Genomic DNA, 19760 nt, shown 5'->3' on the forward strand with positions numbered 1-19760 from the left:
AATGAGTGCAGTAGTTTCATATGAAAAGCTTCAACATATTGATTATAACTGCCACTAACTACAAAACCCAAAATACATATTTTATCTGTGCCTGTACTTTACATCTGTTCCTGTTGGCAGACGTAGAAGAAACACAGGTGCAAATAATGACACTAATCACAGCTCCGTTGGATTGAAAGTGTCAGTGTCATTCCAGGCATACTGGCACACCTGAATGTGATGCTGCCTTTAATTACACCTCTCCCTTATCCTCTCATGACCCCTTCCATTTAAAACTTGATCCACCTCAGCTAAAACAGTATCAACTATCTAATCATATCATGAGAAATAAAGGGCTTTTTTTCTGCAGGAGTACTTTTACTTTTTATGTACAATTTTTTTTTTTTTTACACAAGTATGCGTTTGTATGCGTTACTTTTAGTTGTAGTGGAGTATTTTTGCTTTGATGTAGCAGTACATTAGGATCTGTGCATCCCTACCACCATTGGTTATTGTGTGTTTTTAGTTTTAAAATCATCTGTGCTTTAATCCAGAAAGACCCATAGATGGGGGGTTTCGGCCTGAAGTGAAAACATGGAGCACACAGTTGGTCAAACATCAACAGATAACATTTATTTCTCTTTGTTTATTCTGAAAAATGCAGACAGATGAACTTCCCTGAAAGTGGGAACTACATATCAGGCAGATCCTCAGGAGAAAAAAAAAAATTAAACACTGCTCCAACCTTACCTTCCCAACAATGTTATACAGGAAAGTAACCCAAAATATGTGACCCTGAATACAAATAAAGCATGGATCCATTACTTTTATGTTACGTATTTACAGTATTATCATTTAAAAAAACAAAACAAAATAACTCCTGTGACAGGAATTCCAAAAAGGAAACAAATCTTTTAAGTCACATTCAACCAGTCCACCAACACAGCCTGCTGGTCACAGAATATACTGCAATCCCATTATGTCTGCACCTGCACATACAGTACTACAGCATTTAACCCAGAGCTGGAAAAAACACAAACTAGTCTACACATATGTGGATTTTTCTACACAGGAATTACTACAGAAACATTTAAACAGAAACATTAGATCTCTGTGACAAGGTTTTAACCTGATGAATCACCATTATTAAATCTGTCAGTGAATGTTGGGAAAGTGTTTACCAGTGGGTTTAAGGCTGTAAATGATAATCTGGTATTTTATGTTGCCTGGTACCAACACCAAAGATCTCATTCTTGTATCATGAATAGTTTACAATAGCACTCATTTAACATCAATCTACACAGACTTTTGTTCGACTTAATAATACCACATCACATTCTGTTATTGAATCATGGGATGTACATGGAGGACAAACAATCACTTGTATTAATAGATCCAGGTGTGCTGGTTTGCTCCACACCCCCTGGCCTTTCTGATTAATTATATTTTCAATGGAGCCTGGTTTGGAAATTTTGTCTACATATGACAGTACAAGGGGACAACAGATGTACCAGGCAGTCAATGAAAAGAGAACACTAACTCTAAGCTGACCACTAATATAACTGACAATCAACATAAGCAGGCATTAAGAGCTGCACTTATTTATCCCTAACAGAAGAAACTTGTATAAAAAATGATATCAGCTTGAAAAAGGTGGGTAAACATTTGCACAAACAGACAAAATGTGAATAACTTAACTGAATTGTCCATATATGTTTCATGTTAAATGGTTTTGACAAAATAATGTTGACATCGCATGAGAACACCTTTTAACACTGAAGCAATGTGATCGCAAACACCACTGCAAAGGTGGGTCAGGTTAGGTTGAATTCCATTTAGAAGCCTCTGTCAATTTTAAGAGAACTAATATTTGAGCTTTCAAAGAAACTTGCAGCTCCTAAGACCCCCAGAGGGATAAAAAAAAATGTCTGCCAAACAAGAACTTAAAAATTATTTTATGTCAAGAGAAATCATCCAAGAAGTCATGAAAGGACAAAGTATGTAACACAAACTGTCCTAGCAAAAAGGAACAGCGGTCACAATTATCCAATAGGGATATGATGGACATATAGTATGTAAGCTAAAGGTATCAAACCTTACCCACATTTGTGGCAGTGTTTGCAGTGGTGATTTGGTTACTTCCAACTTTAATTCTTAATCTATAAGCCTTGAAAAGAAAAAAAAACGTATATAAAAATATGAATCTTTTTGAAAGCACTAAGCTACAAATTACACTAGTAAAACAAATAATGAACATGACTTCAGAAGGCAGATTAAGAAGTTCATAGTTTATTAAAATTCTATATGATTCAATCTAAATGAATATAAAAAAAAAGTTGAAATCAATGCAAAATTCCTAAGCAAGTGTGAGTGTACAATGTATGGTCCAGTGTACTCTACTCATTTCAAGTTTATTACAAAACAGCAATCTTCAACCCTGAAAGCAACTCAGAGAATCATGAGTATTTTTCAGAACAAAACAATGAACATATATCGCTTTTTGCCTTGCTATCTGCTACCTGTCCTTTGATAAACCTCTGAGAATAAAGAAGGAAACTGAATGTTTCAAATCTCCAGCGTGGCCCAGCCACCATGAGGTCCGTTTACAAATCAGATAATAAATACAGGCATCCAAATGGGCTACAACAGCAAATATTTTTGAAAATATTTTCCTCATGCATACACACAAGCATACATCTGACTGAGATTTATGAGCTTTCTAAACCCTCTTATCTATTCTTAACAGTTACTCTTTACAGTGCAACAGTATGGCAGCAAATGGATAGCAGTGCTTCATTAAAAAAACAAAAGGAATGGAAAATAAAAATATATACAACATTATGGAAAAGCAGTAGTTTCATCTTTTGGTCCTGCGTCCGTTACAGACAGAACTGCTTTTTGAAAACGCTTCCTCATATCAACAACAGTAGTTTCCACAAGACTGTGAAGGGCTGTGGGGGGAAAGAAGGGGAACAAATGTTAAGATGCCGCTGATAGGTGCTCCAAAAATCACACAATTTTACTATCAAATCTGAATCTGACTGGTCAAAGTTTGGTGAGGAAGTCACGTTGTCATTTTGCCTGTCCACATTTTTTCCCCAAACATGTTTGATATTGAAGGGCGGAATCTCTTCAGCAAACTGTAGAGTGACCAGATCCGAAATTGAAAGGTGAAAGTAACCATGGAAACATCCAGTGGGAGTTTAAAAATCTAGGCACAGTGCAACATTAATGGTTAACCAGTCGCCTGAGTCCAGTTGAAAGCCATGCCTCTGCCCAAATCAGGCCAGTGTTGAAAAATGAAAAACCAAACTTGGAAAAAAAAGGAAAAACTAATTTTACTGACAGCTGAGTCACTGTCACAAATAAAAATGGAACTGGTTATCAGCACAACAACACAACAAAGCTAATCAAGAAGAAGCAGGACATACATTCCTTCATGCAGGGATGAATTCCCCCAAAATAAACATGACTATATAAAGCAAAGTACAAATATGGGCTATGTGGCATTTTTCCTTTTAAAGCCACACATGCCAAGCTCGCTGTTGTGTTTAGAATCGCGTTGTTAACTGGAAGGTCTACACAATTCAATATTTACGTCCTGTCTTACCAATAAAGCACTGCAGCCAGAGGCAAAAGGCAAGAACTTTCCAAACCTAAATTATATTTCTTGTTGTGATTTTTTATTCAAACACTTGAGTGACCTACATTAAAGAACAAAAAAGAGGTTTTCTTTGGAAGATCTGTTTACACACAGCTGGTTGTTTATCAGTGTTTACGACCTTTTACAAGTCACAAATAGTTGTTTACATAAACCATGCATGAGCTGAGCTTATATGGCTTGTATGAGGTAGTGAAAATTCTGCGGCTTAATATCAGTTCCACAAAGGGATGAAACAGCAGCTCTCACCTTGTTACAACTGAGAACCTTCAGATCCTCCATGCGCATAGCCCCCTTTAGATTTCATCTGGGCCTGAACAAGGTCCACCTACAAACATCAAGTTGGAAATGTTAGTTAACTGAAATGCTGTAACCGCAACTTTCTGTGGATTTAATATCCTGAAGGGAGGATTAAAAACCTACTGATGCCAATCCTAGGCCCATGTCCCCTGAGCCTACATGTGTGGTATGAACAAAGTTTGTTGGCTCTCCGATCATGGAACGATCGATCCGTCGCCGCCGTTTCTGAAAATGGGTATCATTAACATTAAGTTTTTTTTTTAATCCAAATGTATTTAATGCAACATTACTTCAAACAAAACAAAACAAAACAATTCATTTGTCTCCAGTTTACTTTTTGAAACTTTGTTTCATGAGCAGTGGACCTGCGCAAACCAAGGCAGAGGTCGATGTTCGTGATTTCATTTATTCTATCTGTTAGTAGCCAGACTGGCTGACAACAACGAGCCACAACAACTAGTTGTTTTCTGCCACAATTATAAACCTTATTGAGTCTAATAGAGATGTAAAGGCCCTGCCACTGCCATATTTAATCTATAAGCAAAAGATGCTGTACTTTATATTTTGTCAGGCACAACACAACTGCAATATTATTACAAGAAACCGTCTAAGAATGAAGAATATTCCCAATTATCATAATTTGAGTGAAATGTAAGATTTTTTGGGCCAACTCAGTTTATCAGCCTACACACGTCATACCAATTTCTACTTTTAACAAGGCAGCTACATTTATAAAAAAAAAAAAAAAAACGACGTAAACAAGTTTGTCTTCTATGTTAATTTCATACTCACAGGTTGTGGCTGCTCTGCAATGCAGCAGCTGAAACAAACCCAGAACTCAGTCATTCTGAGGCTGACGAAGAAGCCACAGCAGTTTCCTCTCTTAGTTCAGACGTCTCTCTGTGTCTCTCTTCCTGTTCAGTGCTACCAGAGCCACAGACACACAGGAAACTGATGACAGACACACGCCACTGGTTTCTCTAGGGTGAACCGTTGGCACGAGTACTGTTCTCCCAACACAGGGCAGCACACTCCTGTCGAGACGAAAAAACAAAAACATCTTAATAAAGTGCTGACACATTTTGTCAAATCAGCCAATACAGTCATGGTTATCCACTATTTCTACACTTAAGTTTTGTTTTTGTTTTTCCTGCCGAGCAATCATAGATTTCTTTGTGGGCACCACTGGTGTCATAACTAATGACTCAAGAGGTGGGGACAATAGTATACATACATTTTTCTAATGAAAAAAAAAAAAAAAAAATTATATTTAAATTTCTGTAGTGCCTCAGTCAGTTTTCTAAGATTGGCTTAAAAGTTGGGCTACTATTTTCAAAATCAACTACTGTCACACACACATTTCAGGTATTTTGACATCCTCATGAAAAGTAAAAGGAAAACTTTAATCTAAAGAAGTATGTTGTACATAAGGAAATATTTATGCATTCTGTGAAACTGTACAGGTCTCAAAATTGAGAACCTGGGTCATGTGTGTTTCAGTGTGGGATCCTGAGCAGTCACCTACTACAAAAGACAGGCATTCAAATTGATCAATGTTTCGCTTTTCCTTTTGAGGGTGATCTCAAGTTAAACAAATTAGTATTTGATTATAACCTTTGGCTATTTTTACTGAATAGCCAGGGTTTCACTTTTCAGCATGCTGTTGTTAACAAAGCAGCCTTGATAAGGTATATATTTTAGTTATTATCTCCCTGGAACTGAAATAACCTACAGGATTTATTCGCTAACAGGACATGAACAGAAAACCAGGAGCATCATTTGAAAAAATTACTGACATGCCTGTGCTGTTACTACATGACTGCTACATATACTATATTGTAGGGGGGGCACTCTTTTAATAGATGATGTGTATCTTTGTGTTAGAATGCTGTGTGCTACTGAGAGGACATAAAGACAATGTGTACATTAGGAGAAAAGGCTGTGGTAAGACTGTAGGTGCTACAGTTACATTTATATGACTTAATTCACAATTTTGTGGTATTTTGTGGTAAGATATTTTCGAAATGTGTCATCTCAGTGAATATAATGTTTTTTGATATGTACAAATTTACTTGGCTGCAACAGACAACAGGATCAGGAATTTTTTCAGCCATTCTTGCCGACAGGAGATGGCAGGAGGATCAAATGATCTGCCAAATGCAAAGAGCTCGCTGACAAAGTAATTTCCTAATTTGCAACTGTCTCTGCAGCTGACGGTACACATCGCTGACATTGAACTGTCACTGAGCACTCCGAACAGGCGAATCATATTATCAGGTGGCAGGGAGTCACAGCAGAGGTGCTTATTCTTGATCTTAAAGAGCGTTGAAATCCTTAAAGGATCACTTACACTGACTCTTGATCTCGGATTAAACGAACGTAGTCGGTATTTACAAACAAATGAGCGTTATGTAACTTTGCACCGCTGCGGCAAACACACTTCACCAGAGTCCAAGAGCCCGAGCTAAAGCTGCTGGGTGCACATCAGTGGGGTTACCGATGGCACCACAGCGTTTCAGGATTCATTTAAATTGAGTAGGTTTATACGAGCGGCGTTGTTGTTTGCAGCCAACCAGTGTTAGCACTATCAGCTGCTAGCAGAGTTAGCTCGCAGGCTACCGTTCACCAGCGCGCTAACGGCAGCAGCTCGGTGTTTTTTTCCACTGACAGCTAGCTAACGAGGCTAACCGTGCCCGTTTCCGAGAGTGTGACTTGAATGCTCAACAAAAACGGATTGTAAAGCAAACGAATCTTCCCGTTTACTGTTTACCAGCGATATAATAAACCTATTTCCGGGGGTTATTGTAATTTCAAGTGAATGAACTTACCGGATGGCAGCCGGCTGGCCAGAGTAAAAACGTACGATCGACTGAAACCTAAAGAGTGCAAAAAACCAGGAACTGCGCTCGCTGATTACGTCAACCAGCTTCCGCTCAAAAGCGTGACAGCTTCCGTGTTGACCCACGTTTTCATGTAGCTCGATAGAGACGAAGTTATAGGTTGATAAAAGTAGTTCTAAATACTCAGGATGAGGCCATTAACAGATGAAGAGACGAAAATAATGTTCGAGAAGCTGTCGAAATAGTAAGTGAACCTGAACGACATTTTTGCTTTCCTTGTTTTCCTGTTGAACATCAAATTTGACTGAAATATCTAGCATGCTTGCTCGTTAGCGTGTGTGTGAGATCCGTCTGTTTTCTCCACAACAGCATCGGTGAAAACATAAAACTACTAGTGGACCGGCCTGACGGTACCTACTGTTTCAGGCTCCACAGTGATCGTGTGTACTACATGAGGTAATCCAGGATAAGTGAGCACAATTGTTGTCTTATCTACCAATACTTTTACGTCGAGTAGTTCATGTATCATCGTGTTCTTGTTTTCCACAGTGAGAAAATTCTTAAACTGGCTACAAACTTTTCCCGGGACAAGCTCGTGTCAGTAGGAACATGTTTTGGAAAGTTCACAAAGACCAGCAAGTTCCGCCTGCACATCACAGCTCTGGATTTTCTGGCGCCCTATGCAAAGGTGAGGTGACTATGGGTGCATCTCATTTGTATCTTTGCTTCCATCGTTTGCACACATTCCTCTCTATTTCGCTCGTGCCAGTGGAGGCTGGAGTAAGATTGAGGAAACAGAGGATGTGCGGCAATACAAATACGCGGTGAGGTGACACTGTCCTTTTCAGTTGAGCCCCAATTTGAAGTGATGTCAAAAGACAGCTGCACCACTGGAGCAGCCACTGGATAGCCCAAGGTGAAGTCTTCAGATGTCTCTTTTTTGTCAAAACACATCAGTCCAAAAACACCAAAATACCCAGATTGCAATAAAAAAAGAAAAAAAAAGAAAACAAAGTCCTTATATTGCAACTGGAACAAGCAAATTTATGACCTTTTAGCTCTGTTAAAGACTTAATTCATTAATGACTAACAAATTACTTTTTCCAAGTAAAAGCCCCTCGCACTGTGACATGACAAGATTTCTTCTGTGAAAAAAGTTCTGAGTATATTGGGGTTTTTCTTTTCTTTTAACAGTAACGTAAAACCTGTTTACCGAACTTATAGTTGTTATATATTAGAAAGTATGTATCTAGTTGCTGTAACTGGGTTGCTACGACAGACACGTCTACACAGGGGCCCTCATGAGACAGAATTAATTAGGTAAACCAGGTGTAACCCTTTTAAATATTGAACGTCACTGATTGAAGAAAAAAGAGCTGGTCCAGGTTTTTACTGAGCAACCAGATACCTTAATCCTGCTGCTCTACTTCCTTGTGTATGTGTGTGTGTATCTTTGTCAGGCTCTTCTGGGGTCCTGCCTTCATTTACAAAGATTTGTGTTGAGAAGCTAATGAGGAGTAGCTAATGTTTGTGCACACAACTTTTCCTGTTTCCATCTGTTTCCATTCTTTAATTTTTAAAACATTTCATCACTGCCACTAAGATTAAGTTAAGTAAACTCACACGTGTATGAATAATATGGAGCTTCCTGTCATATCTTCAGTTCAAGGTGTGGGTGAAGCCTGGAGCAGAGCAGTCTTTCCTCTACGGAAACCACGTGCTTAAGTCTGGGCTTGGGAGAATCACTGAGAACACTATGCAGTACCAGGGAGTTGTGGTCTATTCCATGTCTGACATGCCTCTGGTAAGTCTTATAACTATGATGCTCATTGCTTATATACTCTGCCAAACAGTTCAAAGAGTTGTTGTAGTCCACCAGTGGGATATATTAAACTAATGTCTTATCCCTCAGGGCTTTGGAGTGGCAGCCAAGTCTACACAGGAGTGCCGGCGAATGGACCCCCTGTCCATTGTAGTGTTCCACCAGGCCGATGTCGGAGAGTTCATTAGGAATGAAGACACGTTAACATAAAGCTGCATCAACAACAGGACTGTCAAATCCCCCCTCTTCATTACCGCTTTCTTATCCAGTAACAGTCACTGAAATTCAGACCCAGAACAGCTGTGGTTTTCTTTTAACCTTGAAGTGGTAGGATATAAGCACCTGGTTAAAGAGCACCTCAATAGGTGTTACAACTGGCCCATATTTCCAAATCAGTCTAGGGACTGAAATAAAGACCTGTATTGACTCACTTTGGGATACCGCTAAGGTGCCATCTACAGGATTTATTTGTCACAGAGCCTCTTGATATTCCACTCTTGTCAAAATGATGCGAGTGTTTATGTGAGTATCTCTCTTGTAAATGTCATTTTTCAAATAAATTCATGTCTTTGTATTTATTTCTGTTTTGGTGAGCTTGCTACTGAATAGGGGGGCTGCAGTGAAAATGCATATATCAGCCACCAGTAGAAATACATGACACCATTGCAGGTTTAATAATAAAGAGACAACTCATCTCACAAATTGAATAGCTGAAAATTTATTGAACTAGATCATCTAATGAACATAAAGTTTACAATAATGTCACATCATCATCAGTGTTGAAAACAGGAAAAAAAGGACCGGACTGTGCTGAATCACTGCCCTTGAACTTGTCTTCAGTCTCACACCATATTTGACTTCTTCATTGTTCTCCATCTGTCCTTGAGATTGACGTTTGTTCGATTACTGAACTTGTAGTGTGCCTTTATCTTTCCCCAGTTCCCCTCACCAAATTTTCTGACCCCTTCTTTCAACTTCTGTGTCTCACTCTCAGTCCATCTCTGCAACACAACAGGAACACATGGTTACCCTTTTCCTACTGTGGCATATAAGTCCAAAACAGGCAACAATGCTTTTGTTTTAGTTTTGTCGTTGAGTTGACCAAATCCATGTTATGCTTTTTACATTTGTTTGTTTAATTACTATGATTCAGGTTTGATATTCTCACAAACTACCCTGTACATAATGCTTCACAACAGATTTGTTACTTAATTTAAGACCTTTGAGAATTACAAATACTTACCCTCTTCCTGTGGCTTGAAGATGAAATGTTGGTCTCGTGCGATCCTTTGGGAAAAACAAATAATATCACTGCATGAACAAGATTTTCCCAACTAGATTTAGACAGAATTAAATTGAAGCAGATGTGTGATGAAATGTTACCGCTGTTCTTTCTGGAGTTGACATATGACTCTTCGTCGCTCCAGCTTTCCTTACTTTCCTTTGCATTATTGTACAGTTGTTTCCTGTGAACAAGAGGAGGTTTCTTTTCATTGATTTTTTAAAATTAATTAATCTCATTCTGATAAATAAACTTTTATAGTTAACTCATCAAAATATGTAGCTTGTGTGTGACTTTTAGACACTCAAATGAATATTGGGACAGAGAAATGTTATATCAAAAGCCATGTGAAAAGTGAATTAATCACAATGGCAGATAAGGTACGGTACACACACACACACACACACACACACACACACACACACACACACACACACACACACACACACACACAAAATACTTATTGTTTTTGTATGGTTAGCTTGGATTCAATCACAATGGGTGACTCAATCAATTTCTATCAAAAGCTGCTGGTGTAATTTTTACTAACCATTTTGAATGGGAGAGACCTTTGTCTTGGGTGGAGTCCTTGTGTGGAGTGGAGCTTGTCTGGGGGACGGGGTCAGGTGTGGACAGGTTGGGCGATCTGTCCAGTGAAGAATCCATGACACAGACTACAACTGCACTACCTGGATTGCTGCATAAATAAGGTTTGTCAAATGTTGTCAATCCTTGAATCGTGAACAAACATACTGACAACATAATAAATGGAATTGTATTTGGACTTGCTTGCTGAGAGGTTTGCTGGCCAGTTGTTTGCGGGTTTTCCGCACTGGGGTTCTGAAGGAGGCCAAGGACCCCTGTGGGTTTTCCTCATTGTCTGATGACAACTGTTTTGACTGGGTGGAGTTTCTGCAAGATGAGAGTTGAGTCAAATCAAGCTTTATCCAGAAAAGGAGAGATGTGTTTTGACTAAAATGTTTCTCTCTCAAGTAGTTAAATTCAATAGCCATGTTTTCAAACTGTCACAGTAATTACACAATGTGTAGCCTACTTATAAAGATTCCCACCAGATCCTGTAAAGTGGAATCAAATGTGAACCACAACAAACTAGATAAAGCATAAAACACTGACAGTTTCAGTCACCTAGTTGTAACTTAGCTTAAGCACATTTGGACTTACCTGGTGAGTGAACTGTTGGACTGGTTGTGGAGTTTTTCCACATGAATTTCCCTGTTGGCCACAGAGCCAGGGGGGTCCTCCTCACTGTCTGTTGACTCTGCCAAACTAGCTGAGGCTCTGCGTGACAAAACAGTGTTTGTTTTTTTTGTCTTTTACAGCTACACACTCACTGAGGAATACCGGACCACAGGCAATCTGCTCATAATGAAATGTGCTATATGAGGGCAGGCATAAAAAATATCTGTGTTCATAGAAATGCACAACCTACATCATCAGAACCTGTGTAAAAAAAAATATTTATCATTAAAAGACAGAAAATGTATGTGTATATTCTATGTAATGTCACTGGAATCAAGTGATCTGATACTGATGATACCGATTTCTTAAAAGTCCATGTAAAATTCACTGCTTGTGCTTCTGGTACCCTGTTTTTATTAATTGGGCTTACTACTACAAAATATCAATACATTCCTTGATTGTACCAGTTATTTATTTCAGAGCATAGCGGATGCATGTATTACTTTAATGACAGGATGTATCATGACATAGATGTAATTTGATGCACCTTGCACTTTGGAAAAACTCTCTGGTTGCTTTCATCATGCTCAGACAGCCCTCAAGCTCTGAAGTGAGAACGGCTCAAAGATACTGCCTGCTTGACTAGATCATGAGACACCACTTGAGTCAAAACCATCATCTCAACTAATTGTGAGGAAACACAAGAGCAGGTCTGCATGATGGAGACAGAGAGGCATCGGGTAGTAAAAACTGAGGTTTAAGTAACATTTATTTATCTGCTTGTTTTAAAGACAATTTTTTTGTGAAATTGAAAACCATCAATCATGGATGGTCATTTGTAATAGACATCTGCATGATATTTTGATTGCCATTTTACTGATCAGAGTAACCTCCAAAAATGAATATCATTATTTATGTTTTAAATTTTTATCATTTACCTGCTGCAACTTTTGTTGGCTCGTCTGCGGAGCTTCCGTGTGGGTTTGGTAACCTCAATGTCCGTTAATAGGCTCAGTGAGTCTTTTTCTTTGGATAGAGTCGGTGACTGTGGTGGCTCTTCTGTTCTGAACTCGGTCTCTAGCTCCTGAGAGACAGTTGAACACTGCAAGCTCGCCTGGCTGTCCGGTTCGACCACTAGTTGTGCCACAGTGTAAAGCCGCCTCTTCCTCAGCACTGAGGGTGTCTTTGAGAGTGAACCTGCCTGTGTTTGAGGAACAGCATCCATTTGTGGTGGTTGGTCAGCTGGGGAAGCCTCCATTGGACTGCCTGATTCTCTCTGAAACAGCTCGTCCTGATTGGCATCCTTTTCGGGAGAAGGCGAGAGGCGCAGCGAAAGGTCTTCTTCTCTTGCCTGCTGCTCTTTCTCCACCTCTTCCTCCAGCCAGGCAAATGTTCTCTCATCAGAACCTGCAGCCAAAGCCTTGTAGACTTCCTCCAGCCTTGTCCTCTGGATAATTTTACGTTTACTGGAAGATAAGATAGAGACAAGAAAGAGTTTGAATAGGGTATTGTAGCCAAAAATGAAAGGGGGGGGGGGGGGGGTCACAGTGATGCCTTGGCTCTCTCTCAGAGATATGCCTACTAAAAATGTAGAGAGATCTGGTGTCAGTTTTCTTCCGTCAGTCAGATGATGCACAGCAGAGAGAGGCGGCGGGGACACAATCAAGAAACACAGATTTTAAAAGCTCTTTTACCACTGCTGTGATGCATCCCAGGGATGACAGGAGTAGAGGCAGTGCGGGCTGTATGATGTTAAGTGAATTAATTTAGTATTTCAACAGTAATTATGAGCTTCTTTGAAATGAACAGAAGTTAACTGAAAGGGAGAGAGCGCCTACCATGGTACAAATGAGACGGTGATGATTTGTGGACTTGCGCCAGGTTCATCTTGCTCATCAGGTCCAGCTATTTTGTCGTCTTGCTCCGTAAGCCTTTTATCAATTAGCTGTTTTGCAGCCTGGCAGACATACAAACCAAAAATAGAAAATAAGTATTAAGACAGACATGAACTTAACCAATAAATCTACAATATCACATCTGGACTGGCTGAAAAAATGTTAAGGTCAACACAGGCAAGGATTTCTTTTTGAACTTCTACAAAAACATTCTCAAAGACTTGACGGGACTTACGATCGGTTAATTGAATATGCTTCTAAAAACTTTTTATCATAAAATTAGTGGTGTTGACAAATCAGCTTCAAAAGGGCCAGTAAAATCTCAAACAAAACTTTTTAACATTCAACAATTCGTGACCACTTCCATTTGAAACTCCTCATAACCTTTAAGAAGGATCACAAAAAATCAGTGTTTCAATATAATGAGCCCTTGTCTTGTGCTTAATTCATAGCAACATACCTTGTGCAGAAAGGGAACACTGAATGAGCAGAGCCTCTGGCAAAAGGCCAACATCTCCTCCTTGAACTGGTGGAAGTCGATTTGCTCGATGACTTCATGCCTTTTACTCCTCTTGCTGATGAGACCCATGAATATAGCTTTCTAAGACAGAACACGGGCACATACTTACACATAAACATGAAGTCAAAACTGTGATAGAAAATGCAGCAAACAGCTAACCTTACCGTTTCACGACTAATTCAAAGACATTCTAGTCCATCTGTTAACATATCTAACATAACAACCTAATTTTAGTTACATTCAGTTTCAGTTATTGGTATTGCACACATCATCAAAGAACAACCAATAACTAACAAACAAGCTGACAAGTGTATTGTTTATACTTTGCATCCAATGACTGAAGATGTTATTTTAAAGAAGAGCTGCTGCTTCATCTGCTATTTGGAAGTAGCACCTTACATCACTGTACACTCACCGGCCACCGGTAGGCTGTGGCGTTTAAACGATGCTCAATTGGTACTAAGGAGTCCAAAGTGTGCCAAGAAACATACCATTACACCACCACCAGCTTGAACCGTTGATACAAGGCAGGATGGATCCATGCTTTCATGTTGTTTGCGCTACATTCTGACCCTACCATCCGAATGTTGCAGCAGAAATTGAGACTCATCAAACCAGGCAACGTTTTTCCAATCTTCTATTCTCCAATTTTGGTGAGCCCATGCGAATGGTAGCCTCAGTTTCCTGTTCATAGCTGAAAGGAGTGGCACCCGGTGTGGTCTTCTGCTGCTGTAGCTCATCTGCTTCAAGGTTCGACGTATTGTGCGTTCAGAGATGCTCTTATGCATACCGCAGTTGTTACGAGGGGTTATTTGAGTTACTGTTGCCTTTCTATCAGCTTGAATCAATCTGGCCATTCTCCTCTGACCTCTGGCATGACTGACAAGGCATTTTCGCCCACAGAGCCGCCGCTCACTGGATATTTTCTCTTTTTCGGACCATTCTCTATATGAAATTACAATATCTCTGTTGTGAAGATCCCAGTAGATCAGCAGTTTCTGAAATACTCAGACCCACCCGTCTGGCACCAACAACAATGCCACGTTCAAAGTCACTTAAATCTCCTTTCTTCTCCATTCTGATGCTCGGTTTGAACTTCAGCAGATCGTTCTTGACTATGTGTACATGCCTAAATGCATTGAGTTGCTGCCATGTGATTGGCCAATTACATATTTGCGTTAACGAGCAGTTGAACAGGTGTACCTCACAAAGTGGCTGGTGAGTGTATGTGTGTGTTTCACACTGCACTGCACAAACAGTTTCAGAAAGAATTCAGATGTTTTTACAGTGTGTGGAAGAACAAACAGGAGAGATGTATGAGATTACTTTCTATGGAGATGTAACTAGTAAAGTGCAAAGCTCTTTGGCTGGAATATTTAACAAAAACTAATAACCTGAGTATTCTTGATGTCCACATGATATTGATCAGGCTGATTCAGGCTCTATATACCTTCCAGCTTGGATTAGTGTAACATAACTTAGTTACATACAGTGGCATGCAAATGTTTGGGCACCCTTGAACAAAATGTCTGAAAGTTAAAAACGGCAACCTGCATGATCAGTACTTGTGAACATCCCCTTTGGAAAGTATCAGAGCTCGTAAACTTGTACCAGCTACCAATCTTTGGTTCTTGTTTGGGGGATTTTTGCCCATTATTATTTGCAAAAGGCCTCGAGTTCTGTGAGATTCTTGGGCTGTCTTGCATGCATTGCTTAATTTCTGATGATGTTTAGGTCAGGGGGCTGTGAGGGCCATGGCAAAACCTTCAGCTTGCAGTTAGCTTTTTTCCAAAACGCATCAGGTTTGTTTAGATGTTCCTTTGCAAATGTCTGATGCTGAATTTTGTGGTGAGGATCCAGGAAAGGTTTTCTTGTGATGATTCTTCCATTGAAAGTTATACAGTATTTGTGCAGTTGTTGCTGCACAGTAGAACAATACACCACCACTCCAGAGTCTCAAATCTGTGCAAATCATTGCATGGTACTCCTTTGCTTTCTTCACACTAAAACTGTACAAAACAAGAACAATACACTAATCTTGCTTAAAATCTTGGAAAGAATGTTTCTTCTTTGACTAGAGGTCAGTTCATACTAAACTCACTCAACTTTTCTCAGCAAAGAATTTTTTTTTACCAGGGGTGCCCAAACTTTTGCATGCCAGTGTATAGTATGTGTATGCATACATTTGTGAGGGACCAAAATATCAATATACACACCACTTCTGATCAATTTACTTTGCAGACTATACAACAAAAGGAAATGGCTGCAACAACAAAGAAAGAAGGATCTAGGATCATCCACTACTGTCTCGCTCCAACAAGAGCACTCCATGGCCCTCATCAACAGACATCCTGACCACCACCGCTAATGACATGAGGAAAGGAAAGTGAAGCAGACTGGGCAGCAGACCCTGCACCAGCCTGAGGGTGCTCAAGAGGTGTGCTGCTTACCCACCCATTTTAAAAAGTATGCCCATTATGATTCAATACACGACATTTCAGCTAACAATGTACACTGCAACTTTTCTGTAACAATACAATGACAGTATGATTAATGGAAATATTAATGCATTAACATAGGAAGTGGAAGTTAAATGCTGATTTGACTCACTGACATTACAAAGCTGTCGATTAAACATTACTGAATGTTACTGAACTCACCTTGCCAACCATTGGTTTGGGGAAGTGTTTGATCAGCAGCTCCTTTGCTTTCTCAAATTCATTGTATTTAATTAAAATCCGCACAATCTAAAGACAGACAAAAAAAATTGTTAAATAAAATGTCAGTAAACTTTGTGAAAGCAAATACACACAAAAGCATGAACACACGCACACACACAAACGCAGACACAGATACACAATCGGTGCAGCACTAGCATCATAGTTTAAACTGTATTTGTGTTAATGGAACCTGTGCAGAACATGAATGTTTGAAAAAATAAGAAGAGTCCTTACCATCTCTTTAATTGAAGTGCTTACATTCTCGAAATCCTGCTGTGGAATACTGCATTTTTGGTTGATGCCTTCCAGCAACATTAAGGCTGATTCCAGAGGAGTTATTGACTGGTCAGACTCAAATACCAGGTCTGTAAGCAAAGGCAAAGCAATATCCAATCGGGTGTCAAGTCACATTGTGGAAGTAGGACCGCATATATGCTAAAGAGTAGATTTAGAGAAAAGTCTTGAATTTGAATTTTATACACTTTCAATATGACTAACAATACTGAGCTGATATCTCCTTTTAGTCAGCAAACATACTACAACTACTACTACAGTTTTTGTGTGCAATATAATTCAAAACTTTACTATTTCATTGCGAGTTTTCAAATATTATCAGGTGCTGTTTATACATGTTGGACTGAAAATGTGACATTACTGTGGTACTTTGAATAAAATTGTCCTTTATGTAAATAGTTACATGCACATTTTTAACATGTTATTTTATTTACTAGTTACCAAGTAAATATTACACTTCTGCATTTTGGAATGAAGCTTATTTTAATGTTTTCTACTATGCATAGATAGAAAATGATATACATAGACGCAGCTAAATTAAAACTACCAATGATACACACTGTTGACAAAGTTACTGAGCTGATGTGCCACGGTGAGTGTATTAATACTGATCTCACCAAGTCTTTCGCCCTCATTTATCCTGGAGAGGAACTGCAATATCCCAATTTTTGTTGGCATGGTATCAGTGGACTCCAAAGGACGGGCCAAGACACCTGTAACAAGTCAATGAATAAGCTTGTCATTTCTCCTAAAAACACATATTGCGGTAAATAATTCACATTCATAGCTGGCTCTACACTGTGCAGTCTTTATTTCAATCAATTTCTTCATAGAAGATCAACAGAATGTGTACAAATTTATATCCCAGGTCATTTCATTTTCCCAGGTCATGGATGTCACACCAATTGTTTTTTTTCTACTGGACTGAGTTGGAATTTGTACTGAATATCCAAGACAACCTAAGGATAATTTGCAACATGTATTCATGTAAATAGTTGCTGCTGGATGTTTTGCAGGAATCATATCAATAAAAATGAATATTTCTTTTAAACAAACAAAGAACCATCAAAAATTAATATTAATTTGATTGACTAGTTTTCACTTTTTTGCAACCAAATTCCGATTCTGTGTAGCATTAATATAGTACCATCACATATAGAAGTTATTTCACCCTGCATAAAAGGGTGCCACAGATGTTGGTAAAAATAGCTTTGGAGCTGAAAACCCCACGTTTTAGATAATTTGATGAATACTTTTCCAAGACAGACTATTTTAATTTTTTTTTTTTTTTTTTACTTTTTTGTGGGAAAGATATAACAAAAAAGTAGTTGGAGTAGAGCAATAGGATTTTGTGAGGTACCATGAATTTAACAGAAGTTTTTCAAGACATGAACTGGGAAGTCTTTGGTAAGTGTTCATTACGTTAACACAACTGCACACTGTGCATCCTGAAAAAGTCTAAGCTACAATAAATGTTTCAGGGCCAGTCCAGTAACATCTCACTTGCATTAACTGAAAATCAGAGCACTTGACACGGCTGTCCGTCCTATGTGAGGTGGACAGCATAGCTACTAATGAAAAATCATTATGCATCATTAGGTTTACGATTTTAAAATGGAATGCCACTTGAAGTGCAGATGTAATACACAAATATCATACCATTAACAACAACGGTTTTTTGGAGGATAAAATTCCCATTAATAAAGCACAACCATTCAGTTTCACCCTACTTACTTTTGATTTGTTTGTCTGACAACTTTGACAACTTGGCTAGTTGCTAGCTAAGACAATGACACTGTCGGTGATCGTGCACAAGCACAATCCAAAACAGGTCAGAGAGACTTTTTAACAGTAAACTTGCCGTAAATGAAACAATCCGTTAACACCAAAGTTGTGTGGACATATGAGCTAGCTGAACAATCATATTTTAGCTTGGCAGGCAACAAGCAAAAACATAGTAATTTACTCACTGTTAAGTACACGACGAATGCCACAGAAATCCGCATATTGTTCATTTTTAAAGGACTCTAAAGCCAGAAACAAATAGTAATCCACTAGCCAGCGGTTGACGATGCCCTCGACAACAGTTTGATGGCTGTGTATAGTTTCCTTTGCCGCCATATTCAGACGATATCAACGGAAGCGTGAGGGAGCCGTGGGTGTCTTTAGAGAGAGCTTACGTCACCTCGGTGAAGGCGGGGAAAGAGGGGCAACGGGTGTTTATTCTCTGAGTTTAGGTTTTCAGGCAGCGCTTCATCGCAGTTGTGTGACGCCTCAACCGATCAAACGCGAAGAATATAAATGAAGGACGATTTCGGATCAGAGATGAAGTTTAGCATAACTAGTACGTGCTTTTTCCAACTGAAAGACATGAAGTTTGATCAAGACCTCGGAAAGCGTTCTGCCTGACAGTCATAATTTAGGGACAATAAGAAAAACAAACACTACGTGTCGTTTCTGAATTGACAGATCTCTCACAAGGAGAAAACACTATACTGTCGCCCACTGGACAGAATGGGGTGTCATTAGTACTGTGTATTTCTCATTTGTGAAGACGTTTAACTTGATTTATGTTATTACACACATATGCACCTTCTTTTGTTCACTTACCAATGCCAACTCGGCACACTTTCATATTACTGTAATATCCCCAAGAACACTTAATGTTTTCATTTTAATGTTCCAGTGTTGAATCTGTTTGTGATATTCAACATGACCCACACAGATTGTGAGTGTCTGTGTCTGTTTGTTCAGTGGCGGAGAGAGGAATTGCTGCCTTTTGTCAGTGGACTGACTTTCAAAAAGTCATAACCACTGATTTGCTTACGAGGGCTCCTGTATCACATTTAGCACAAAAAATGTTTTCACTTCTTCTTTACTAGATCTTATTTATTTTATGCCACAGCAGCTGTTTTCTCCAGTTCTCCAATGTCAGTTAATCTTGTTGAGTTCGTCTCCTGAACTCGCGTGTTGGTTTGATGAAGGAAACAGGACACTCTTTCAAAGTTCAAATCCCAGTATTTATTAAATCTAACAGCAATATAGCATTAGAAAAAGGAGATCGTTACAGAGCTCTGGGCCAAACTATCTCTCCCTGACAACAACATGCAGTTGCGCCAGTTCATGAAGTCTGACTCCCTACCTCTTCCTGACCCAGTCAAAAAATAATACAATGTGGGTTGATTCTCTTATCGGCCCATGCCGCTGTCTTCTTGTTTTGCTCCTCCACGTGTTCTCTGTGTTGTTT

At 39.1% G+C, this 19760-nt stretch overlaps 3 protein-coding genes across 3 annotated transcripts; 1 reads left to right on the forward strand and 2 right to left on the reverse strand.

Annotated features, from left to right (window-relative positions):
* Positions 1-590: 590 nt before the first annotated feature.
* Positions 591-6857, reverse strand: cdc42se2 (CDC42 small effector 2). Its single transcript, XM_022740236.1, has 5 exons — positions 6769-6857; positions 4733-4974; positions 4064-4165; positions 3890-3968; positions 591-2930 (listed from the first exon to the last, which is right to left on the reverse strand). The coding sequence occupies exons 2-4, from the start codon at positions 4784-4786 to the stop codon at positions 3894-3896; spliced, it is 231 nt and encodes a 76-aa protein (XP_022595957.1). The 5' UTR covers positions 4787-4974; positions 6769-6857; the 3' UTR covers positions 591-2930; positions 3890-3893.
* A 30-nt stretch (positions 6858-6887) lies between these two features.
* nip7 (NIP7, nucleolar pre-rRNA processing protein) lies at positions 6888-9180 on the forward strand. The gene is made up of 5 exons (XM_022740223.1): positions 6888-7024; positions 7150-7236; positions 7330-7468; positions 8444-8584; positions 8693-9180. Exons 1-5 carry the CDS (start codon positions 6969-6971, stop codon positions 8810-8812), a joined length of 543 nt encoding a protein of 180 aa, XP_022595944.1. The 5' UTR covers positions 6888-6968; the 3' UTR covers positions 8813-9180.
* Positions 9181-9276: 96 nt separating this feature from the next.
* terf2 (telomeric repeat binding factor 2) lies at positions 9277-18634 on the reverse strand. The gene is made up of 13 exons (XM_022740210.1): positions 18484-18634; positions 17131-17226; positions 16454-16584; positions 16160-16246; positions 13440-13580; positions 12923-13041; positions 12023-12550; positions 11067-11183; positions 10674-10796; positions 10435-10581; positions 9986-10068; positions 9846-9889; positions 9277-9603 (listed from the first exon to the last, which is right to left on the reverse strand). The coding sequence occupies exons 1-13, from the start codon at positions 18632-18634 to the stop codon at positions 9445-9447; spliced, it is 1926 nt and encodes a 641-aa protein (XP_022595931.1). The 3' UTR covers positions 9277-9444.
* Positions 18635-19760: the final 1126 nt, after the last annotated feature.

The sequence above is a fragment of the Seriola dumerili genome, unplaced genomic scaffold (genome assembly GCF_002260705.1).
Source record: "Seriola dumerili isolate Sdu_G_001 unplaced genomic scaffold, Sdu_1.0 BDQW01000003.1, whole genome shotgun sequence".
Classification (NCBI taxonomy): Eukaryota; Metazoa; Chordata; class Actinopteri; order Carangiformes; family Carangidae; genus Seriola; species Seriola dumerili.

Excerpts from the sequence above, each read along its gene's own strand:
- cdc42se2 (XM_022740236.1), bottom strand. The coding sequence starts at position 4,786 with ATGACTGAGTTCTGGGTTTGTTTCAGCTGCTGCATTGCAGAGCAGCCA. Across the intron at positions 4,166-4,732 it reads TTGCAGAGCAGCCACAACCT|AAACGGCGGCGACGGATCGA; the intron begins GTGAGTATGAAA and ends ACCCATTTTCAG. Across the intron at positions 3,969-4,063 it reads TGGGCCTAGGATTGGCATCA|GTGGACCTTGTTCAGGCCCA; the intron begins GTAGGTTTTTAA and ends TGATGTTTGTAG.
- terf2 (XM_022740210.1), bottom strand. The coding sequence starts at position 18,634 with ATGGCGGCAAAGGAAACTATACACAGCCATCAAACTGTTGTCGAGGGC. Across the intron at positions 16,585-17,130 it reads AAATGAGGGCGAAAGACTTG|ACCTGGTATTTGAGTCTGAC; the intron begins GTGAGATCAGTA and ends CTTTGCTTACAG. Across the intron at positions 13,581-16,159 it reads CCAAACCAATGGTTGGCAAG|AAAGCTATATTCATGGGTCT; the intron begins GTGAGTTCAGTA and ends GTTCTGTCTTAG.
- nip7 (XM_022740223.1), top strand. The coding sequence starts at position 6,969 with ATGAGGCCATTAACAGATGAAGAGACGAAAATAATGTTCGAGAAGCTG. Across the intron at positions 7,237-7,329 it reads GATCGTGTGTACTACATGAG|TGAGAAAATTCTTAAACTGG; the intron begins GTAATCCAGGAT and ends TGTTTTCCACAG. Across the intron at positions 8,585-8,692 it reads CCATGTCTGACATGCCTCTG|GGCTTTGGAGTGGCAGCCAA; the intron begins GTAAGTCTTATA and ends CTTATCCCTCAG.